This window comes from Procambarus clarkii, chromosome 60 (genome assembly GCF_040958095.1).
Source record: "Procambarus clarkii isolate CNS0578487 chromosome 60, FALCON_Pclarkii_2.0, whole genome shotgun sequence".
Classification (NCBI taxonomy): domain Eukaryota; kingdom Metazoa; phylum Arthropoda; class Malacostraca; order Decapoda; family Cambaridae; genus Procambarus; species Procambarus clarkii.
This window is the reverse complement of record NC_091209.1, coordinates 11,110,212-11,133,735: the sequence shown is the minus strand read 5'-3', so window position 1 is coordinate 11,133,735 and position 23,524 is coordinate 11,110,212. Positions and strand designations below refer to the sequence as shown.

Genomic DNA, 23,524 nt, shown 5'->3' with positions numbered 1-23,524 from the left:
GACAATTCTGAAATGTTAGTTCAACCTTAAAAAGGGAGGGAGGGAGGGAGGACAAACAAGGGGCAGGAAGGGGAGGCAACAAGGGGCAGGGGGAGGAAGGGGACGCAACAAGGGGCAGGAGGAGGAGGGGGACGCAACAAGGGGCAGGAGGAGGAGGGGGACGCAACAAGGGGCAGGAGGAGGAGGGGGACGCAACAAGGGGCAGAAGGAGGAGGGGGACGCAACAAGGGGAAGGAGGAGGAGGGGGACGCAACAAGGGGCAGGAGGAGGAGGGAGGAAGGGGACGCAACAAGGGGCAGGAGGAGGAGGGAAGAAGGGGACGCAACAAGCGGCAGGAGGAGGAGGGGGACGCAACAAGGGGCAGGGGGGAGGGAGGCAGTTAAAGTTAAAAAAAAAATAATTTTCCTAGAAATTACCTACTTAAAATTATCTGTCAGATTAAGGACCTGCCCGTAACGCTGTGCGTGTTAGTGGCTTTACAAGAATGTAAAAACACCAATGTTGTGTTCTCTCCTAAACCCAATGTACTTTTTTTGTATATATAAATAAATAAATAAATAAATTAGTTGTGGAGCGGCCATTAACAGTTCTGGACTGACGGACGATTACTACTTCACTGCCGATTCTACTGCAAATGTTGCTCTGTTGTACCTGTTGTTCTGTTACAACATTTACAATAGAATGTTGTATTTGGGTTGTGAATTAGCATTTGAAATTAACAACTTCAAACATTTAAGCTGGGGATCATTATTGGTTCATTAGAGACTCGTTCGTATTTGGGGAAGTGAAGGAGTGGCTGTTGGCCAGTGATAATTGACACTTCAGACGCGCAAAATGTTAACCAATGGGGTGAGTTTTAGGGTGAATGTCAACCAATCAGCGGCCGGGTTTGGTTGGCTGCTGGTTATAAAAGAGACGATGAGACAAAACTCACTTCAGTGTGGTTTTACCTCACTTTTGGTGACCAGTTCCAGGTTTGTCTCTTGTAGTTTGGCTGTATGTGGCGGGTCCCGTCCCCCCTCCCTCCCTCCCTCCCTCCCTTGTTGCGTCCCCCCCCCTCCCTTGTTGCGTCCCCCCCCTCCCTTGTTGCGTCCCCCCCCTCCCTTGTTGCGTCCCCCCCCTCCCTTGTTGCGTCCCCCCCCTCCCTTGTTGCGTCCCCCCCCTCCCTTGTTGCGTCCCCCCCCTCCCTTGTTGCGTCCCTCCCCCCCCTGCATCCTTGTTGCGTCTCCCCCCCCCCCGTGCTCCCTTGTTGCGTCTCCCCCCCCCCCCGTGCTCCCTTGTTGCGTCTCCCCCCCCCCCGTGCTCCCTTGTTGCGTCTCCCCCCCCCCCCGTGCTCCCTTGTTGCGTCTCCCCCCCCCCCCGTGCTCCCTTGTTGCGTCTCCCCCCCCCCCCGTGCTCCCTTGTTGCGTCTCCCCCCCCCCCCGTGCTCCCTTGTTGCGTCTCCCCCCCCCCCCGTGCTCCCTTGTTGTCTCCTCCTCCCTTTTTATGGGGGAAACTATCATTTCAATTTTCCTTGACGAATCGCAGGTTGGATTAAGTGCACATGATTGGCTACCATCTGATTGCCTGAGGGCCAGCCTGAGGGCCAGCCTGAGGGCCAGCCTGAGGGCCAGCCTGAGGGCCAGCCTGAGGGCCAGCCTGAGGGCCAGCCTGAGGGCCAGCCTGAGGGCCAGCAATATTCCCAGGCGATAATGTATTTGACTTGAGGCCAAAGTTAAATAATAATTCTAATTACTATTATTTATTAAGGTCTATAATTCGCTTATGGTTCATAGCTGCCACTTATGGCTCTTTAGGCTTGTAATTTTAAGGTTTAATAATTAAGATTATAGTGAAGTTGTCAGCGAAGATGGCTGTTGACAGATGAACTAAACTGAAACACTAAAAATAAAAATTTTAGTAAAATAAACAAACGTTATAAGTCTCTATTGTGTCAACTAATGTTTCAATCCATGATTTAAACCAGTATTCTACAGTGCATCCTGTTAAAGGTTAGCACTTAGGACGAATCTTGGTACTTCTCGGTAAATTATAATAAGCGTACTATATAAATTACAACAATGGTTCGTTCGCCACACATTATATACAATGGTATATACTGCCGCCCGGTGGATGGGTTATACAGTAATGTTATCAGTAGTCCCATATTTATACCTCATAAATATCACTGAAACTGTAGGCTAATGCGTGAGAAGAGATTAGATGGAGCATCAACTGCCCGCTGGGGGGGGGGGTGTAGGCAGGTATTATGGACAAATAATTGGGAATATATAACCTTTCATATTAAGCCTTTAAACAGGTATTAAAACAACCCTCACAAGCACCTGCATAGGTTCTTAAAATATTTCAAAATTTACCAGTTTACCACCTAGACTCCATTTTACAAAACTGTATAAACTTTGCACTTAAAATGTCAGTTTCATAAATTGTCAATCATTAATTTTCTAGCTTAAATATTTGCACATTAATATTAGCGACTAGTCTCTTGTTACCATATTCCATCATTGTTAATGAACTCCTAAGCTTCTGTGTATCAGTCTCCAGTCCATACTTCTATTTATATTGCGATAGTAGACCCCCCCTCCCTCAATGCCCCATCATATGGGTGATAATGGACCCCCCCAATGCCCCATCATGTGGGTGATAATGGACCCCCCCCATGCCCCATCATATGGGTGATAATGGACCCCCCCAATGCCCCATCATATGGGTGATAATGGACCCCCCCAATGCCCCATCATATGGGTGATAATGGACCCCCCCAATGCCCCATCATATGGGTGATAATGGACCCCCCCCAATGCCCCATCATATGGGTGATAATGGACCCCCCCCAATGCCCCCATCATATGGGTGATAATGGACCCCTCCAATGCCCCATCATATGGGTGATAATGGACCCCTCCAATGCCCCATCATATGGGTGATAATGGACCCCTCCAATGCCCCATCATATGGGTGATAATGGACCCCTCCAATGCCCCATCATATGGGTGATAATGGACCTCATACATTGACTAATGTGAACACCCTATATCCATCCTGTGGGCGGTAGTGAAGGTTGCTAGTGTTTAACGAAGGCTTAATGAACTACATTTACGTAACGGTAAAAAGTGTAATATTAACTACTTGAAAGCTGTCATTGCTAATGTTGCCTTCCCCTCGTCCTCAGGTCCGGCCAACTACACCACACAAGAGAAGGCATCGAGGACTGTCTCTCAACTGAACATCTTCGACGACGGAATAAAACGATGAACTAAGTTAAGAAGTTGGGAAAGAATTGGATCCACTCTACACTGATGGGTCGTCTAACACTGTCAATGGCAGGGCTAGTGCAGCATACACTGTACTGAGGAATAATGCCTTACAACGGGACAATGAAGGAAAAGCCCGTATTGAGAACTCCGCTCTTCAACGCAAGTAGAGCTAAATGCCATTATGGCGTTAAGGTTCCTTGAACGAAACGCCAATTTGCAGTAATCTGCAGAGATTCCCAAACGGCGCTACAAAGCCTTAGTCGGGCAGAAAGTCTTGCAATAGCTGCTGAAATCAGGAGTTGAGAGTACTAGCCAATCGAGGAAGAGTCGTCAAATTTCTGTAGATTCCCTCCCATGTTGAAATCTGTGGAAATGCACAACAGATCTTCTGCTTGAAGACGCTGAAAGATCATATAGATTTTTTTTTTATACCAAAGACTTCTACAAATTCGAGGTATTGTCAATCAAAATCAGTGACAATGTTGGCGAGGTAAGGATAAAACAAAAAAGTGAATCTGAACGCTGATACAATGTGGTTGCGACTGGCAATCCCAATCAATATGGACGAAGAAGTGGCGGCCGCCGCGGGAGAGAATCAGTAATAGCGAGAATCCGTCTTGGATACAAATATTCATGGAGATTCGGAATGGAAACAGTTGGGCAGCAAAGATGCAGAATCTGTAGTGATGGACACCGCCTTGACAACTACCAGTGTGTGAGAACATTTAAGTCATTAGAAATGTATAGCACAATACCCATATTAAGCTAGAAAAAGTAAAATATAAGTGTCTTCAGAGATTTTCACCATTTTGCACCCGCACGATAACGTAAGATTTTAAGGGTTGACAATGTTAATCTTCTAGTTTTGAGAAGCTGTTCACGTGGCTGTTAACTCCCAGCTGTGTCTGGGTACAAGTGACAGGATAAATCCAGCGGGTTTTCTTCCTATTGGGGAGTATTGTACATGTTGCTATGGCGGTGTGTTCACTCACAGGATGAGTGGCGCTGCCCAATAAACTCGCCCCTCGGGGCAAAATCTAAATTTAAAACTATGCCTTGCCCGTCATCACTTGGTCTTCTATATATATGAAGGTACATTGCGTCTGAGTATGTAGCACTGATGATTTAACTTGTAAAGCCAATAACCCGGAGTTTCGGGCAGGTCCTTAATCTAAGATATAATTTTAAATAGGTAATTTCTAGCAAAATTAGTGTTAACCCTCGAATTTTACTTTAATGTACTTGTTATCAACAGGTACATTGTAGCATAATTTGAAGATTAATGAAAGGTGAAATGTAGTAAAATCTACGTTAAATATAACCATATGAAAGCAATGATTACAATGTTGAAGTTGTATGGTTTAGGTACATTTTGGAGGATTGGGGAGCACAAGATAGTTCTCATCTAAGAACTTCCCATATTGGTTTCCAAATGCATGATAGAATTGAGTGGGCAAAAATCTTTTACTCAAAGGAAGAATTACCATCTTGGACAGAGCAGTCTGAGGGCAGTAATATTCCGGGACCATCAATAAAAATCTTAGACTTGGTGAAATTCACACCAGTTACTCATTCTATTGTGTAGGCAGTACCGCACGTCTATGGGTCACCCAGTAAGGTTAGCAGACGCCTAGATGTCACCACTGCTAGGCTTAGGCTCTGCTACAAGTACCTCTGGGAGTTTGTAACATCTGCTGATGTAGATGTGACTAAATGAAAACTGTTAGCAGAACTATTGGCATACTTTGCGTCGTCATATACTGGAATGTGAAGAAAAATCGCTGAATTCAGAGAACACCATCAATGGAGTCCAAGAACTTCATCCATAATGACGTGCTGCCGGGCATCTGAGGGAAGTATCCAAAATGTGCTCACTGTAGGTGCAGCCTGCACGTGACTGTAAAGCTGCCGCCGTTGTGGGGAACATAGCTAAAACTGCCGCCCAATTGGGCGACTGTAAAACTGCCGCCCAATTGGGTGGAGAGCATGACTAAAACTGCCGCCCAGTTGGGTGGCGCACGTGACTGTAAAGCTGCCGCCCAGTTGGGTGGCGCACGTGACAAGCTGCCACCCATCGGTGGCGCACATGATTAAAGCTGCCACCGTTGTGTGGAGAACATGACTGAAGTTGCCGCCCAATTGGGTGGCTGAAGTTGCCGCCCAATTGGGTGGCGCCCATGATTAAAGCTGCCACCGTTGTGGAGATAATGACTGAAGCTGCCGCCCAATTGGGTGGCTAAGGCTGCCGCCCAATTGGGTGGCTGAAGCTGCCGCCCAATTGGGTGGCGCACATGATTAAAGCTCCCGCCGTTGTGTGTAGAACATGACTGAAGTTGCCGCCCAATTGGGTGGCCCAGGCTGCCGCCCAATTGGGTGGCCCAGGCTGCCGCCCAATTGGGTGGCCCAGGCTGCCGCCCAATTCGGTGGCTGAAGCTGGCGCACATGATTAAAGCTGCCGCTGTTGTGTGGAGAACATGACTGAAGTTACCGCCCAGTTGAGTTGCTGAAGCTGCCGCCCAATTGGGTGGCGCACATTATTAAAGCTGCCGCCGTTGTGGAGAACATGACTGAAGTTGCCGCCCAGTTGGGTGGCTAAAGCAAGACTACAGTGTTACTAGCGACTTCAGAGCCTCTTGTATCACTTGATATGAGATTATCATCTATATGCATGTATTTGTGTAAATAATTGTGTACATGTAACATTAACAATTGTCCAGTTAGCTTCAAACGATTATCACTTGGCTAAATGAACTCTGGGGCTCACTCCCTGAACCCATTATGTGGCTCTAACCCTTTCCACCACCGCCCACGGGATGGGTATGGGGTGCATAAGACAAGATCAGACCTGTTTGTCACGCGACTATCAACTAATTTGTAGTAATTCCAGCTCCTACACAAAATTTACAAATTAATTCCAATTGGAGTAGGAGCTAATTCTAATAGTGTAGGAGCTGGAATTACAAAGTAATTCTAATTTGTAATTCCAGCTCCTACACTAAACCATGTCAGATGCAAAACTTTTAGCTTAAGTCAGTAATTATCAATAGAAGGCACCAAACCGGGAAGGCTATGTAGCACCATCAAATGTGCGGGATAATCAGAGGGCGCTAAATATCACCAAGGATGCCAATTCGAGAACAAAAACGCATAAGGCGAACGATATCAAAAGTATCAGAGTCGCCAAGAATTCTATCGAGGGACAAGTGACCGCGAGGGACGGTCGGAAGGCAAGACACACGCTCGTCCTGGAAGTCAGGACATTCAACAAGGATATGAGCGACTGTAAGAGGGACAATGCAACTTTTAGCCTAAGATAGACTAGTAGAACAAGAGATCTTTGAAGGAGGACAAAGGTTGCTTGGATTAATGGGGTCAATAATAATGGACCAACGCAGGAGATCAGCGGGAGTGTTCACCAGTCTTCCCCGTTCAGGCGGCAGCCCAAGCGTCCGTACTCCACCAGGGCGTCCCAACATGCGGCAGCCCAAGCGTCCGTACTCTTACTCCACCAGGGCGTCCCAACATGCGGCAGCCCAAGCGTCCGTACTCTTACTCCACCAGGGCGTCCCGACATGCGACTCACTGCCCGCCAGTGGGCGGCCACACACAAGAGGGAGGTTACAGTCTTCTGCAATTCACGAGGTTGACGTTACTCGGGTTGTGGCCGACTCTCGCATCTTTAAAAATAGTAAAGTAGAAATTTACCAAATAAGTATATCCATCAATGCAAGTATCAGTTCACAATTAAAACTGATGGAACAAGCTCAACACAACATACGTGCATCACTCTTGTTCCACATTAATAAATTTCATAGAAGGTAAGGTAATTATCAAGTAAGTAATTATCAAAAGAAGGCACCAAACCGGGAAGGCTATGTAGCACCATCAAAGTGCTAAATAATCAGAGGGCGCTAAATATCACCAAGAATGCCAATACAAGAACAAAAACGCATAAGGCGAACGATATCAAACGTATCCGATTCACCTAGAATTCTATCGAGGGACAAGTGACCGCGAGGGACGGTCGGGAAGCAAGACACACGCTCGTCCTGGAAGTCAGGACATTCATCAAGGATATGCACAACTGTAAGAGGGACAACAATTCGGACAATAAGGAGGAGGGCGGCGCTCCATTAAGTGACCGTGGGTTAAGCGAGTATGGCCAACCCGCAGCCGTGCCAAAGCAGTTTCCCACCGCCGGTTACGGTGGCAGGAGGAAGGCCACGGGGGGACACTACGTTTGAGAGTGCGCAGCTTGTTACTAACCACAGAGGACCAACAGCCCTGCCAACGGGCAAGAATGAATAACAGGATAAAAGTCGGAATACCTTTACGGGAGATAGGACAAGAACGGATAGCTTCCTTAGCGGCAGCATCCGCACGCTCATTGAAAGAAACACCAATATGGCTGGGAACCCAGCAAAACTCTACCGATTTAAATTTACTAGAAATAAGAAACTGCCAATGTTGAATCTCGATGACCACCGGATGGACAGGATTAAAGGACCCTAGAGTCATGAGGGCACTACGAGAGTCAACTACAACCACAGAGGAATGAGAAAGCAAGAGACGAAGAGCATAGAGAATAGCATAAAGTTCCGCCGTAAAGACGCTAGCCTCCGAAGGGAGGCGACACATAAGTACGGTCAGGAAAAACAACAGTAGCCCACACCGTCCGCAGACTTAGACCCATCGGTGAAGATGGAAATAGAGTGGGAGTGCGAAGAAAAGTACTCAAGGAAGAGGCTTTTCAGAATTGTAGGAGGGGTAAAGACTTTAGGAATACAAGTCAAGGACGTACAAAAATTGGAAAGGGGGACACTCCACGGAGGTAAGGAACAATACGAGGAGAAACATAAGAAATATGAGCAAAGAGAATCCTGTAAGCGAGATAACCGGACAAAGTGGGAGACAATGAAGAGGAACAGGAATCACAGGAGGAGGCAAAGTCAATGCACGACAGAGGCGAGAGGAAGGATGTTGGAAGGACCGCGCAAGATTGCGAAGACAGTAGCGGTCACGGCGGTCCTGAAGAGAGAAAGCCAGTGTCAACATATAAACTAAGGGCGGGAGTCGAACGAAAGGCACCAGAGCTGAGACGCAACCCAGTATGGTGCAAAGCATCAAGACGACGAAGAGTAGAAGGAGAAGCAGAAGAGTATGCAGGGCAACCATAATCGAGTTTAGATAGGACGAGAGAGGAGTGCAAATAGAGGAGCGTGCGCCTATCCGCTCCCCAAGAAGTATGGAACAAAACCTTAAGGAGGTTAAGGGCCTTAGCGCATTCAACTCAGGTAAGAGATATGGGGTGACCAAGACAAACTAGTGTCAAAGACTAACCCCAAAAGCTTCGCGGAATCCCTGTACACAATGGGATGACTATAAAGCGACAAAGAGGGACGAAGAACGACATGCTTCCGAGTAAAAGTCATAGCACAAGTCTTAGACGCAGAGAACTTTAAGCCATGATCGGTAGCCCAAGACGACATGGCATCAATCTCAAGTTGAAGCCGCCGTTGAAGGAGAGGGGAATTATCACCGACAGCAAAGGGTAAGATCATCAACATAGAGAGCAGAGAAGACGCCAGAAGGAAAAGAGGAAAGAAGACCGTTGAGGGCAACTAGAAAAAGTAGTGCTCAGAACACTACCCTGGGGTACACCCTCATACTGCTGAAAAGGGGCAGAGAGCAGTACCAAGCCGCACACGAAAGGAACGACGAGAGAGGAAGCTCCGGAGGAAGAGAGGGAGGTTCCCACGAAGGCCAAAAGAATGAAGTCGAGACTGAATATGATGCCGCCAGGTAGTGTCGTAAGCCTTTTCCAGGTCAAAAAGGACGGCAGCAAAAGCAGTACGAATATAGGCCTCCAAGTTCACCAGGACATCTGTTGTGCTGCGGCACTTGCGAAAACCAAATTGAAAAGGGAAGGTGGTGGTGATGGTGTTCTAAGAACCACATCAAACGAACGTTGACCATACGTTCAAAAGAGCTTTCAGACAACTCGTGAGGGCAATAGGGCGGAAGTTCTTGGGGGATGACCCTAGAGACCCTGGTTTCCGAACAGGGAGAACAGCATCGAGCCAGTCTTCAGGGACTGACGACGACTCCCAGACCCGATTGTACAAATTTCATAGAAACTTCAGAGGGATATACTTTCGTTACTTTAACATTTGTTATCTCGTGCAAAACAAAGTTCCTTCCAGATACTCTCACTGACAGGACAAAAGTCCATCGTAAATACCTCGCGAGGTCACCGAGAACGAGGCCCAAAATAGTGCCACAACCAGGTTTTACAAGTAACCCGCCTACACTCCGGTCTTGTGGAAAGGGAGGTACTTTGTGTGAATCACCATATGTACATTAGTTCTAATGTCTTGGGACAAGTCAAGCCATTAATAATTTCTTTAACCAACGAGTTAAGGATTTATATATTTTCCTAAAACTAAAAATTACCCTAACTTCACTCAAGGTATTTTGGTGGCAAGTTGTGTAGACAAACTATAAAAAACCTGGTTAAGGTATTCAAGAAAATTATGTGCTATAATAAATTTTAATATTTTACAACTTAACCTTTCAACGAACGAGGCCATTTTCTGGCAAAAATATGTATCAGGCTGGTCCCACAGACGACGGACTGACATGCTGGCAATGTCCTGCCACTTTATGCCTTCGTTATAGATGTTCTTCAGTAGCCCGAGACGGTCCTCTTGGCCTTCCCTGTTGTCACCCGAGCCTGAGGACGGGAGTAACATCACAACTATTATATTCCTTATGATAAGACTCAAGACATCTTTAAGTTAATATTACCTTTCACGGACCTCTTTACACCCGTTGATCCCCTTATGAGTAACCTGCACTTAAACCTACCAAACACCAAGTATGTCATGACAGTTTGAGCTGTAATGACCAATTAATAAAGTCAAACAAGCCATACAGACCCTCCAGTGAGACCAGTTGGTGCAGGACAGTGTACCCGGATGACCACCTCCAGGCCCTCGCCCCGCCCTCATAGTCGCTTCTCCACATTAACTGGATCACAATATTACGTCGTGTTACAACAATTCTTGGTCGTTAAGTAAATTAGTCCAGCAGGATGACTGTTTAATGCACATTTCAATAATTTATGATCATGTTAAACATTAACAAGTAAACTCACTTCTGACTGACTGAAGGCTTCCTTATCCTTGATAATTAGCTGGAACCCTCTGCCAAGACTAGCAGTAAGAGTTAACTTGATCCCAGCTGTAGGTATCAGTATTTACGCACAAGTTCTTACCAGCCGTTGTTTCATGCATCTGAAACAGTTTAAAATTTAATCTAAATTTACTCAAAGGGGCACAACAAGAGCCATGTTGAGGCGTCAAACCTGTATCTTTGGTACTCTAAGCACATTACTCTTGATCTATGCGATTTAGAGAAAGTAACCAAATCAAAACCAGAATATTTTACTAGCCAGGTATTCCACAGGATGGAGTGTGTAGTTCCCTGCGGCCTTTAAGGCCGGGAGACAAGCTGGGGGTGAGGGGCGAAGGGAAGCTGGGGCACTTCCAGTGCAGGAAGGTGTTGGAAGAACAAGAGTGCCGCTTTAAGACAACTGTTGGACGTAATACAGGACTAAAACTAGTTTGAAACTTTAGTGTCTTGGGAGAACTGTAGAGACTTTCCCTGGAGGAGGACTTCTGGGAAGGGACGAATACTGGTGCAGACAACTGGTTTTACTCAGGAGACGTGAAGACCACCACCACCAGGGACCCGTCTGGGGCATTGTAGTCCCGAGACTACACTCCCACACCAGTATTTTAAGTAGAAGCATTCTGGATTCTGAAAAGTAATGCCAATTTAAGACTAGCCCATTTACACTTAACCCTCCTGCAAGAATATGGTTAATAAGGCAAGGTACAAATTGTATTGAAAAATGCTATCTTTGTAATCACTAATTTAACTTGTGTAATTATCTGTTAAGTTACTACTTTCCAGGATACTCAAACCATTGGTTAATCCTTTAAGCTAGGGTTATGGATAATTAAATATTTGTAGACAACTTTCGAATCAGGCTGAAAGTTTTTTTTTTGGGGGGGAAGGAGGGGTTAAAGAAAAAAACTAGAAGACCGAATAATGCAACACCTTTGTAGCAACAGTGACTGCTAAGCAATTTAGTTAAGCTGTTAAAAGTAATCAACTGTCTTCATTTACCACAATAAGTGTCAAGATTGGCCTAAGTAACATACAGTAAACGTGTATGGCTGTATTGTATATTAGTAAACTTTCTGAACTGCTAAAGTAATCCACTGTTGGGAAGTGTCCAAGAGAAACATCTGACTTGCTTGCCGTTTGTCCGGCTTGTTACAGCCTTGTGTAGACCTCCGAGGCGCTGACAACTGCACCACTACGATCCTGTAGTTAACTATCGTTTAGGTACAATGGTCAGGACCAAGTATTCCCCTAACTTCTTACATTACAACTATTTACATAATACACTCAAGTCTGGAATTATACAATCAACTGAAATGCTTCTATAAGGCAATTTTACAATATATATATTAGACAGGAAGTTACATAATTAACGTCTATGGTTATAAAAAAACCAAATACCATGGATGGACATCCTGAAGATTAACAGAACCTAGTTCATGGCTTAAAAAAAATTCACTTCACCCATTGCTAGAATTACATCTCTAGGTTGCCGAGTTAAAGTAGTCGTTAACTTAATATAGCTTAGAATTTATACATTTTTACAAGGGAGGAGAGGGAGGGAGGGAGGGAGGGAGGGAGGGAGGGAGGGACGCAACAAGGAAGCAGAGGGAGGGAGCAAGGAAGGAAGGGACCCGCCACACACAGCCAAACTACAAGAGACGAACCTGGAACTGGTCACCAAAAGTGAGGTAAAACCACACTGAAGTGAGTTTTGTCTCATCGTCTCTTTTATAACCAGCAGCCAACCAAACCCGGCCGCTGATTGGTTGGCATTCACCCTAAAACTCACCCCATTGGTTAACATTTTGCGCGTCTGAAGTGTCAATTATCACTGGCCAACAGCCACTCCTTCACTTCCCCAAATACGAACGAGTCTCTAATTAACCAATAATGATCCCCAGCTTAAATGTTTGAAGTTGTTAATTTCAAAATCTATTTCAGTTTAGTTTAGTTCATTTATTATGCACCCCATACCCATCTTGGGAGCGGTGGTGGAAAGAGTTACAGAGGCACATAATGGGTTCAGGGACTGAACCCAACAATTCATTTAGCTAAGCAAGTTACAATCTTGATGAGCTAGTTACAAAATTCAGTATAAGTCTTCACATATTTCACAAACCAAATACAACATTCTATTGTAAATGTTGCAACAGAACAACAGGTACAACAGAGCAACATTTGCAGTAGAATCGGCAGTGAAGTAGTAATCGTCCGTCAGTCCATAACTGTTAATGGCCGCTCCACAACTACAATATACAATATATGCAATAACAGACTAACAAACACAACAACCAAAATCCCTGACAACATTGGATGATGTTAAATATTTGCAGTCGATTGACTTAAGATATTGCTCGTTAATGATAAATTGAGTGATTTTAACTTATTAAAGTGTGAAAATTTACACTTTATAATATTTATTAACGTCCAGGATGACATTGTTCAGAATATTATTCTGCACAAGTGGCGTCCTCGACGATCACCACGTTACGCCTGATGGGTCCTCGGTGCTCCTCTCGTCCTCAAAACAAGACTTTCCATCACCTTCCTCGCTCTTCCTGTCTCCGTCTCCCCAAGGTACTCCTCGAGTGCCTTGAGGAATAAGTCTCAAGACGAGTCTTATAGGATGTCAGGCGGTTCCCAGCTCCTTCCTCCACGCCCTCTACTGCTCCAACCTCTTCAGCTCTGCCTGTTAGAGCTGAATGTTTACCTTGAGATTTATCAACTTATAAATAACCTCCATCTCAGACGACCACAGCCAGACAGTAAGGAAGGCAACAAAGACAGTCTCGGGGTAGTAAAGAACATCTACAACGATGAGATAACATAACACAACATTGCCTCTCACCACGTCAAGTCTGTCACGTGACACCAGCCTCTGATGTTGATGCCTCTCGTCGGTCTTGCCTCTCAAGTCTTCCTACTTGGGAACCTGTACACTGAACATTGCTGCCTTCAACACTGCCAGTGTATCCTCAGGATGGATATAGGGTCCACAACTAGTCACTCGATGTGTATGGGGATTATTTAACATCCTACAGGTGGTAGTGGACCCTATAGCCATTCTACGGGTGGTAGTGGACCCCATACCCATCCTGTGGACGGTAATGGTCCCCATACCCATTCTGTAGGGGGTAGTGGACCCCATACTCATCCAACAGTTGGTAGTAAACCCCCCATTAACATCCTACAAGGGGTAGTGAACCCCATACCCACCCTGTGGACGGTAGTGGACCCCATATCCATCCTGTGGGCGGTAGTGAACCATATACACATCCTATTGGCGGTAGTGAACCCCATACCCATCTTATGGGTAGTAGTGGACCCCCATACCCATCCAGTGGATGGTAGTGAGCCCCATAACCATCCAGTGGCGGTAGTGAACCCCGTACCCCACTACTGCCTATGGACAGTAGTGGATCCCATACCCATTTAACAGGTGGTAGTGGACCCAATACCCATCCAACAGGTGGCAGTGGACCCCATACCTATCCTTTTGGGGTGGTAGTGGACCACCTAACATCGTGTGACTTGTTGTCGTCCGTGTCAATCCTGTTTGCTGAAGTGTACCCCATAGACATTCCAACGCCACATCGTTTTCTGTTGACGTTCCTACAAATCTAAGATTTATTCTTAGAATATTTCTCTTAAGATTTTCAAAGCTTACACTATTGTATTTTTTTATTAGGAAAATTAGGTCTACACAGCAATGTGCTGCTACCCTCTTCTATATGAGATATTACACAGTGTAGATCAAGAACTACCTATAAGTTCATCTAATATTCCCCTCTCACAAGATGGTTAGTCATACATGGAATCAGGGGGAGAAAATGCCTGCCTCAATACAAAAATACATCAACTGTCACCAGTCTCCGTGGCGTAGTGGTAAGACGCCAGGATACGAACGCTTTGTCCTGGGTTCGTATCCTGGCCGGGGAGGATTTACTGGGTGCAAATCCTTAACTGTAGCCTCTGTTTAACCCAACTGTAAAATGGGTACGTGGTTGTTAAACCATTCTTCGTGGGGGTCGTATTCCAGGGACCATAGGATTAAGGACTTGCCCGAATTGCTACGCGTACTAGTGGCTGTACAAGAATGTAACAACTCTTGTATAAAAAAAACTGACTAAGGTGAGAACAGAGAGATATGTAAGACTGATCTATTAGCCCTCATTAGCAAAATCTGGGTACAGCATAAGAATATCTTCCAATATTCCAGAGTGTATGAAATAATTACAGAGCTCAAAGTACCTCATACCATTTGGTGAGAAGTCACTTATAACAGAGCACTCACAGATATAGTGATGGAGAGTGTTCCAGCTCTTGTTGACATAGTTTACAATTGGCACAACCTTTATCTAATCGGAATGTTCACCATTAAGGATTCATTACCTGCAGCCACCTGCCATAGATATCGATATCTCAGCCTAATTCTGGCAATTACAATATCACACTGTCTAGTGGATGTTTTGTATTGTATATAATGTTGTTTAGCGAAAGCATCATTATTATATGAAATTTAATAATGATCTATAATTTATAGTGCTTATTATAATTTACTGAGAAGCACCAAGATTTCTACGAAGTGCTAACCTTTAACAGGATGCACTGTAGAATAGTTGTTTAAATCATTAGTTGACATAGAATGAAAACTTATTATAACTTTTTTTAAACTATTTTAATAGTGCCATCCATCAACAGCTATCATCTTCGCTGACGACTTCACTACAATCTTAATTATCAAATCAAATCAATTCAAACACTTTGATGATGATAGTGTATCAACAAATTTTCTTTATTTAATCGGAATATTGCTGCTCACAAGCTGTTCAGAGGCACTCAAGAGATAGTAATCAATTCCCGTCTTACAAGCAAATGATCTAGCTAAATTTGGAGCACTGTTCTAAAAGGTCTCCGTGCTGTCCTTAGTCCCACAAGGTCTCCATGCTCAGTCCCACAAGATCTATGCTCAGTCCCACGAGGTCTCCGTGCTCGCCTACAAGGTCTCCATGCCCTCCTGTGCTCAGTCCTACAAGGTCTCCGTGCCCTCCTGTGCTCAGTCCTACAAGGTCTCCGTCCCCTCCTGTGCTCAGTCCTACAAGGTCTCCGTGCCCTCCTGTGCTCAGTCCTACAAGGTCTCCATGCTGTCCTCTGCTCCACAAGTCGAATTACTGACCATTCCCAGGATGCACGAATTGTATAATAAATTGATTACTTTGGTAATTATTAATTAATATTTTATTCACATATATTATCCAATACCCATCGGCTCTTTGAGGGTGGGGTGGAGAGTACATGTGGTGGTACAGAGTACATGTGTGGGTGTGGAGTACATGTGGTGGTACAAACTACACAGGGTACAGTCTCTGTATACAGAATATACAGAGGTGGTAGACTCCCTCCAATACCTTCAGTCTCACCTTAGTGACAGCCTCCAGTATGTTCTTGGTATCCCACAGGACAGTATACTTGGCCCTCTCCTCTGTCTCATCTATATTAATGACCTTCCAAATGCCTCTTGACACCTCAAACCAATTTTATTTGCCGATAAGCTGAATTTAAGCTGAAGCTGAAGATAAGCTGTAGGGATAAGCTGAATTTCCAGGACCACTTTCAAAATATAGCAAAATTTTCTAAAACTGTTGGCATTCTTTTTAAGATCAGATATTATTTACCTCGCCCTGCCCTGGTGACTATTACTCTCTCATCTATCCTTATCTCAATTATGGTATTGGTGCTTGGGGTTCTACTACCCAAAATCATTTACGTCCTTTTTTACTCAACACAAAGCTGCTATTAGAACAATATCAAACTCTGGCCCTAGACAGCACTCGGTACCCTTACTTAAATCTTTGAATATGTTAGATATTACATCACTGAATATCCTCTGAAGTGTACTCTCTATATTTAAAACTGAACTGTAATGCCAAGCCTGACCTTAAACGCTTCCTGGAAGGTTGTAACAGAACCCATGGGCACCACACCAGAGACATTTAAATATACCTGATATTTAAAAAAAAAAAAAAAAAAAAAGGTGCGACTTAACCAAACTAGAAATGCTCGACAAATCAAGGGGACCCAGAATGTGGAATGACTTTCCCAATCATGTCAAGGGCTGTACCCCTCTCAACCAGTACTTTAAAAAATTAAGTACTTCCTAATAAACTCCATGTAATCTACCTTACCCCCTAAATGTCAACCCAGGTCTTGCTATTTTCAAACATTTTTTGTTTACCAACTTGTATAATTGCTAATTTCTGCAATGTTCCCCTTTTTTGGATACATGTACATCCTTTTTTTTTCCTCCTTTTCAACAATTTATATTTTATAATTTATCTCGATTAGTATTAAGTTTTAGTCCAGGTGATTTTTCCCCCACACCTTGCCCGAAACGCTGTGCATATTAATGGCTTTAGGTATTGTATGTACTGTACTAGCTCTATCTATAAGTCCAACATTATGTTTGCAACTCATCTTTTATGTATGTACTTTTACCCGAATAAACATTTGAGGCTCTGGTTATCTCCAGGTGGTGTATACGCCTTTTTCCAGGTAAAAAAAGGCCGGGAACAATGGAGGTCTTCGCAGCAAAGGCAGTATGAACAAACTCCAAGTTTACGATGACATCAATCGTGCCGAGACACTTGCAAAAGCCAAATTGAGAAATGGTTCTTGGAATGCTATCACTAACTCTCCCTATCTGACTCACATTGACTATACGTTCAAGAGTGATTGCCCAGTCTCAGAGCAATGGGGGCGGAAGTCCTTGGCGATGACCCTAGAGAACTAGGTTTCTGAATAGGTAGAACCACCTCAAGCCAATCCTCAGGGACTGACGATGACTCCCACTTATAAATATTCAGTAAATACCGAAATGTGCATGGAGGGAAATAGAGAAGCATCTCATTGAATATCACCCTAGCCCGCTGCCGTAAAGGTCAGGGCAGACGGGATTCTGAGAGATAAGGGATCGTTTTTGGAAAGATGGAGACGAGTGCAAAAATCTAAGGGAAAAGATTCAAGAAGGGGCTTATGTGTAGGGAAAGATGGATCTGGAGATAATAGCCTAAAAGTCTAATAGTCTAAAAGTGAGAATCCAGTTCGGTTGTGACTGACACCGGATCCGCCACAATAGAACCACGGAGGTGAAGGACTGGCGAAAACAAACTTACTATCTTGCAGACTTTCTTCCAGATCAGGAAAGACTTGTCTCTGTTGTTGTAATGGTGGAAACGAAAGGTCTCCAATTCTCACGCTGAGCACAGATATCCCTCCGGGCCACCACACTTCCCTTCCAAAAGGAAATAAAAAAATCGGAGACTGCAGTTGCACTCTGGTTGTCTACGAGACACAGAGAACCAGAGAGAACGCTTTGTCTTCCTAATTAACTGCATGAAGCTGACAATGTCACTTGAGAATGAAATGCAGATTAATGATATTTTTGGGAAAATAGAAGTACAGTACAATCTCCCTTCCCTTTTTGTAAAATAGATACATAGGACAAACCAGTTAAAAACTTTTGTAATACCACTTTTATTTGTACAATACACATGAGTAGGTTAGATTACACCGGTGTTGCAGCATATTAATTTTTTTCATTATCTACATAAATTCAATGTACATATATCTACAACAAATTGCCACAATGATCAAATTATACAATGGCAAGTACACATTGAATCTTAATAACTTAATCCCATTCCTCAGTATACAGAAAGTGTTGGAATGCCTTGAAGCACACTGCATTACTAAATTTTCACAGAAGCAATCCATAAGGAAATCTGAACATTTCTCCAAAAGTTAAGTGGATGTACAAGTCATTATAAGTGAAGTTTTCAAATTTTTCCAGGGAAAGTCCCTGCTTCCAACTGGTCATTCCACTTCTCCACCCAGGCATTAGGGCACATAGATTGGTAAACCTTCTTGAAGTAATTACATGGTTCATATTCTTCACCCTTAATTTTCTGGCATCTGTGATAGTCAATATAGCTCTGGTAGCAATACCTGGGAAGAAATTATATAACTGATACACACACACATTAAGTAATGCTGAAAAAGTTTTAAATAATTATACAATAACCATAAATATTATGTGTATCATCAAGGTACCATATTTGCTGGCATATAAGAAACTATATATTTTTTTAAAGTACTGTATCAAAAAAGTGCCCTGCGTCTAATGCGGCCATATTACGGATGGGATACCAAGGGGCATAGGCAAGGGAGCCGGGCAAGCATACTGGGTAAGTTCATTAGGCACGAAAATCATTGTGAGTAATAAAATACTGAAAGCCGAGTCATCACAAACTTATGATACGTCGGCAGTTGTAAAGGCAGCTCACATCATCTTACCCAGTATACATACCCTACACCTGATATGTCATACATTATTTAACAACTGTGTTAACTTTAAGACATTTATTAACTATCTAAATGAAAAATGATCCTAAAAATGTGAAAGAAATGTTCAACTTTCATCTGCCCGTCAGTCATTTGCAATGTGTGAATGACAACACATTGCAAGAGTTGTGGTACAAAATCCACTTTAAAATATCTTTCAATAAATGTACGATGAAACATTCTAAAATAATTTTTCCCACAAAATATCCTTGCAAAATAGGGGTGCGTCCAATGCGAGGGTATGTCTTTTTTGCCGGCAAATACGGTAAATATCATCACAATTGAGAATTATGGGTTTAAATCCCGGACGGGACAAATAGTTGGGCACATTTCCTTTCACCTAATGCACCGCTTCACCTAGCAGTAAGTAGGTACCGAGGAGTTAGTCGACTCGTTTTGAGGTTGCATCCAGAGGATAGGGTATGCATGGTCAGTAATTTGACCTTTGGTGGGGAGGGGCACCTTGATATAAGCCTAACACGTAGGACACCATTCCTTTCCCTGTCCCATCCCAAATCCTTATCCTGACCCCTTCCAAGTACTTTCCAGGTTATAGCACTACTTACAACACACACACATACATACATACATAAAGGAATGGACACAAAAAAATAAGGCAATGCAATAGAGTGAACAGGCTGAGGAAGGGAGAGGTTAAAATTGTCAACCAGGCTACTGAAGTATGCATAAAAAAATTGCAATATACTGTCAACCAGGTTGCTGAATTATGTATAAAAATATTGCAATATTATATTCAGTGCAACCTTGATTAAAAAAAATTCCAGTTGCAACACTCTTTCCAGGCAGAACTTGCTAACCCATGTCACTGAACAGGGAGGTGTTCAGAGAATTGGGTAATCCTGCTTAGGAGGCAGGGCCAAAATTCACAGAAACTGTTGGAAAGATGATGGGTCTTCTTCAAGAGGCATAATCTTGAGGAACACTGGCAATGAGAATTAACTCTTCACATCCAGGATCTCCTGGTAGTTTCCATATTATGGCAAGTTGAAATTTTGCTCAATGAACTTGGCCTATAAACTGTGGCAACATTTGTAATATACCTCCAATTATGGGGGTGAAGGGGAAGTTGAGTGATATAGAGGGAGTGTGGTAGAGGGTGAAAGATGGAACTGGGGTGTTGAAGGGCGAGAGGTGGAGCGGGGGTGTTGAAGGGCGAGAGGTGGAGTGGGGGTGTTGAAGGGCGAGAGGTCGAGGGGGGTGTAACAGGGCGAGAGGTGGAGCAGGGGTGTTGAAGGATGAGAGGTGGAGCAGGGGTGTAAAAGGGCGAGGAGGGGAGCAGAGGTGTTGAGGGGCAAGAGGGAGGGCATGGGCATTGAAGGACGAGAGGTAATATCCAATCTGCTGGACATTTGCGAGACATTATATCAAGCAAACATGATTGCTGCCCCAGCAATCATGGAAACGTAGGCCTATTGGCCCATAAGTGAGGTGCTTTACCTTCACTTCACCTCACAAAAACTTGTAGCTATTCAAACTCAGCCTTTGATAATGTAGACAGTCAATGAAACATATCTAAGTGCCAGCCATAACAACATTGTGAAATGAAGTTTGGGGTGTTAATTTTCAACTTTTAACTACCCTCTTGATTTCTCAGATGGGCGGACGTATGATGTCCCGCTCTTGATTTGAGTGGCATTTTTGTGTTTATTGGCTACTAGTATATATATAATTATGCTGTTGTACCTGTACTGGATCAGACTATCGATGTACATCATTTATGCTAGGTGGTGGTAGTTGATTTTATGTACACAGCTGAGGTGGGTACTTGAGGATTGCTACTGTGCTTGGATATGATATTGAATCCTCACCCACTAATTATTTGTGTGTGACACCACCATCATGTACTTGTGTTTAATGCATGCTAGGGGTTAGTGTACCACTGTGCCAGGATAGCCTGGTGCCAGCTAGTCCCGAGGGTGTGCAGTTTAATGCCCGTTAATGATTTCGAAGAGCTTGACAAGCTGGATTATTGTGGTAATCAGTTGTAAAGACCTTTATTGTTTTATGGTCACCTGTTTTATATACCCCAGTAAACTGGTGTATTTTATGCTAGCTTTTTTACTTAACCCTAAACGTTTATCGAGACTTTCCCCAGGCTTTGGCTTTCCATCGATGCTGTGGAGCAAGGTGGTCACATGACACGTTTTGGTCATGAAAAAAATGTTCAGAATTTTCGTGTCATTTTCCTAGCGGATACTTATGCATGCAAACATACATAAATATATATTTACATACATACATACATTCATTGCCTGATAACAAGGAAATGTTCTAACGTCCTAACTAGGCGAGTACATGTCCTGAACAAGTAGAACTAGTGTGGTCCCCATGGCACAGTGGTAAGACACTCGCCCAGTGTTTTGTGAGCGTTTTGGCCTGGGAGGATTGACTGGGTGCCAATCCTAAACTGTAGCCTAAGTTCATCCAGCACTGAATGGGTACCTGGTTGTTAAACGATTTGGCGGGTCATATACTGGGGAATAATTAGGATTAAAGACCAGCCCAAAACACTATGCATGCTATCTTGAGATGATTTCGGGGCTTTAGTGACCCCACGGCCCAGTCCTCGACCAGGCCTCCAACCCCAGGAAGCAGCCCGTGACAGCTGACTAACACCCAGGTACCTATTTTACTGCTAGGTAGCAGGGGCATAGGGTGAAAGAAACTCTGCCCATCGTTTCTCGCCGGCGCCCGGGATCGAACCCGGGACCACAAGTCCAGCGTGCTGTCCACTCGGCCAACCGACTCCCATGCTAAAATGCTACAATGGTTACAATGCTAGTAGCTATACAAGAATGTAATAACTCTTTTGTGATTATTAATACATATATATATATATATATATATATATATATATATATATATATATATATATATATATATATATATATATATATATATATATAAAACAGGCAAGCACAACCCTGACTTAGTGGTGGATTAGAACAATCCTCACATAAGCAAACACTTGCATGACCCACAGAACTAACTACTATACACTGAACACCAACCGTTCAGCCTGTGCTATAATTCAACAGAGCAAGATTCGTAAGTGAGCGCGCCAACCACACATCACATAATTTACATTTTAAAATCAGCTTTGTTTTAGTATTATTAATTGAGCACACTAATGAGTAAAGAACTTAAAAGACATTTCACTTACTTGGTTTGATTCTGATTTGGGAAGCGGGGATCGAAAGGAGCAGTTTCCAATTTCAACTCGGATGACATGACGGCAGTGGACATAATACAGTTCCTGAAATTTGCAACACATTCCAAAATAAAAGCTGAAGTTGCAAATTTGTCTCCAGTTAAAATATTTTAAAAAGCAAATTATAAAACATTCATTGCTAAAAAATATTACATGAAAAAACAATGGTTATATCAGTTTACCTCAAAATATAGTCCAATACATACTAAAGTACTGTGCACATGGAATTTAAATCGTAGAGTTAACACCGACGTGGGAGTAATGTGGTCTAGCATTGTGTTCTGCCTACTAACCATTTCCGCTATTCTTACGTCTTATCAATTGTATCCATCACCCATAGGCTACGAAAACCCATTATTCAACTTAATATCAATCCTAAATTGTAATTAAAAAGTGAATTGAAATGGTAATCCTTCAAATTTTAAATTTTGCCCCGAGGGTGATGTAAAAATATGTTATGACAAATTAAGTGGGTCTCAATGTCCCCCCCCCCCCCCACCCCGTGATCAATACAACCCCCTAGGGACATGATCAATCACAAGGTGTCAACGACCACTTCCACCCATTGAAGAAGGTGACAATTCCCTAACAAGGATCCCAGTGGCACAGTAGGGTTCGTTCTCGATCCACAATCCAGAACTCCAGGATCGAATTCCGGACGGAACAGAAATGGTTGGGCACATTTCTTATCACCTAATGCCTCTGTTCACCTAGTAGTAGGTGGGTACTCAGGAGTTGGTCAGCTTGTGGGGGGCTGCATCCTGGGCGGGGTTAGTAATTCGACCTTGTAGGGGAGAGGGACGGAGGGGAGGACCTCCATATAGACCTAACGTGTATGAATACACGCTGGCTTCCTGTCCCCCGGCAGAAAGCCAAGGACGCCAATTAATAAAGAGATAATATAGAGACGGCGCAGACTCCCGAGCCAGCAAGAGGGAGGCCGGCCCTGCTACCTCACCCCCACCACCACTACACACCTCCGCCTCACCCCTAACCTCCACACCACTTACTACAGCACCTACTACACTCCTCCAAGCCGTGTGGACTTCCCAACTTCTTGACCAGGACAAATAAGAAGCAACGGGAGACAAAACCCCGGGAGAGACTCACGCAAGATGGCCAGGAGCGGTGGGTCAGCTGGTATGGTGGCGGGCCGGCCGGCTGAGCATCGCCCTGCGCGCGCCTTCCATCACTACTATATTTACCCCCCTATATACCATATATCTATACAATATATGGTATATATATATATATATATATATATATATATATATATATATATATATATATATATATATATATATACACACAGTACTGTATATGGCTTACTCACATTACATACTACAATTGTATGTTTAATACTATTGTTTGTATGTATACTTTGTTAATTGACAGAAAATGGACTCATGCTCGAAATAGGCCCCACATATAGTGGGAGGCC

The 23,524-nt window shown here is 43.8% G+C and overlaps 1 protein-coding gene and 2 long non-coding RNA genes across 4 annotated transcripts; 1 reads left to right on the top strand and 2 right to left on the bottom strand.

Moving 5' to 3' along the window:
- Positions 1-306: 306 nt before the first annotated feature.
- LOC123766887 (uncharacterized) lies at positions 307-3,301 on the top strand. Its single transcript, XR_006773884.2, has 2 exons — positions 307-974; positions 3,173-3,301. It is a non-coding gene; the product is annotated as an uncharacterized lncRNA (long non-coding RNA).
- A 6,487-nt stretch (positions 3,302-9,788) lies between these two features.
- On the bottom strand, positions 9,789-12,170 carry LOC138353965 (uncharacterized). 2 transcript variants are annotated; one of them, XR_011223338.1, is made up of 5 exons: positions 12,116-12,170; positions 10,711-11,078; positions 10,414-10,552; positions 10,196-10,286; positions 9,789-9,990 (listed from the first exon to the last, which is right to left on the bottom strand). It is a non-coding gene; the product is annotated as an uncharacterized lncRNA (long non-coding RNA). The 2 variants fall into 2 exon arrangements; XR_011223337.1 differs by having other exon boundaries at positions 10,196-10,552.
- A 5,798-nt stretch (positions 12,171-17,968) lies between these two features.
- COX6B (Cytochrome c oxidase subunit 6B) lies at positions 17,969-23,210 on the bottom strand. Its single transcript, XM_045756345.2, has 3 exons — positions 23,102-23,210; positions 22,036-22,128; positions 17,969-18,455 (listed from the first exon to the last, which is right to left on the bottom strand). Exons 2-3 carry the CDS (start codon positions 22,116-22,118, stop codon positions 18,287-18,289), a joined length of 252 nt encoding a protein of 83 aa, XP_045612301.1. The 5' UTR covers positions 22,119-22,128; positions 23,102-23,210; the 3' UTR covers positions 17,969-18,286.
- Positions 23,211-23,524: the final 314 nt, after the last annotated feature.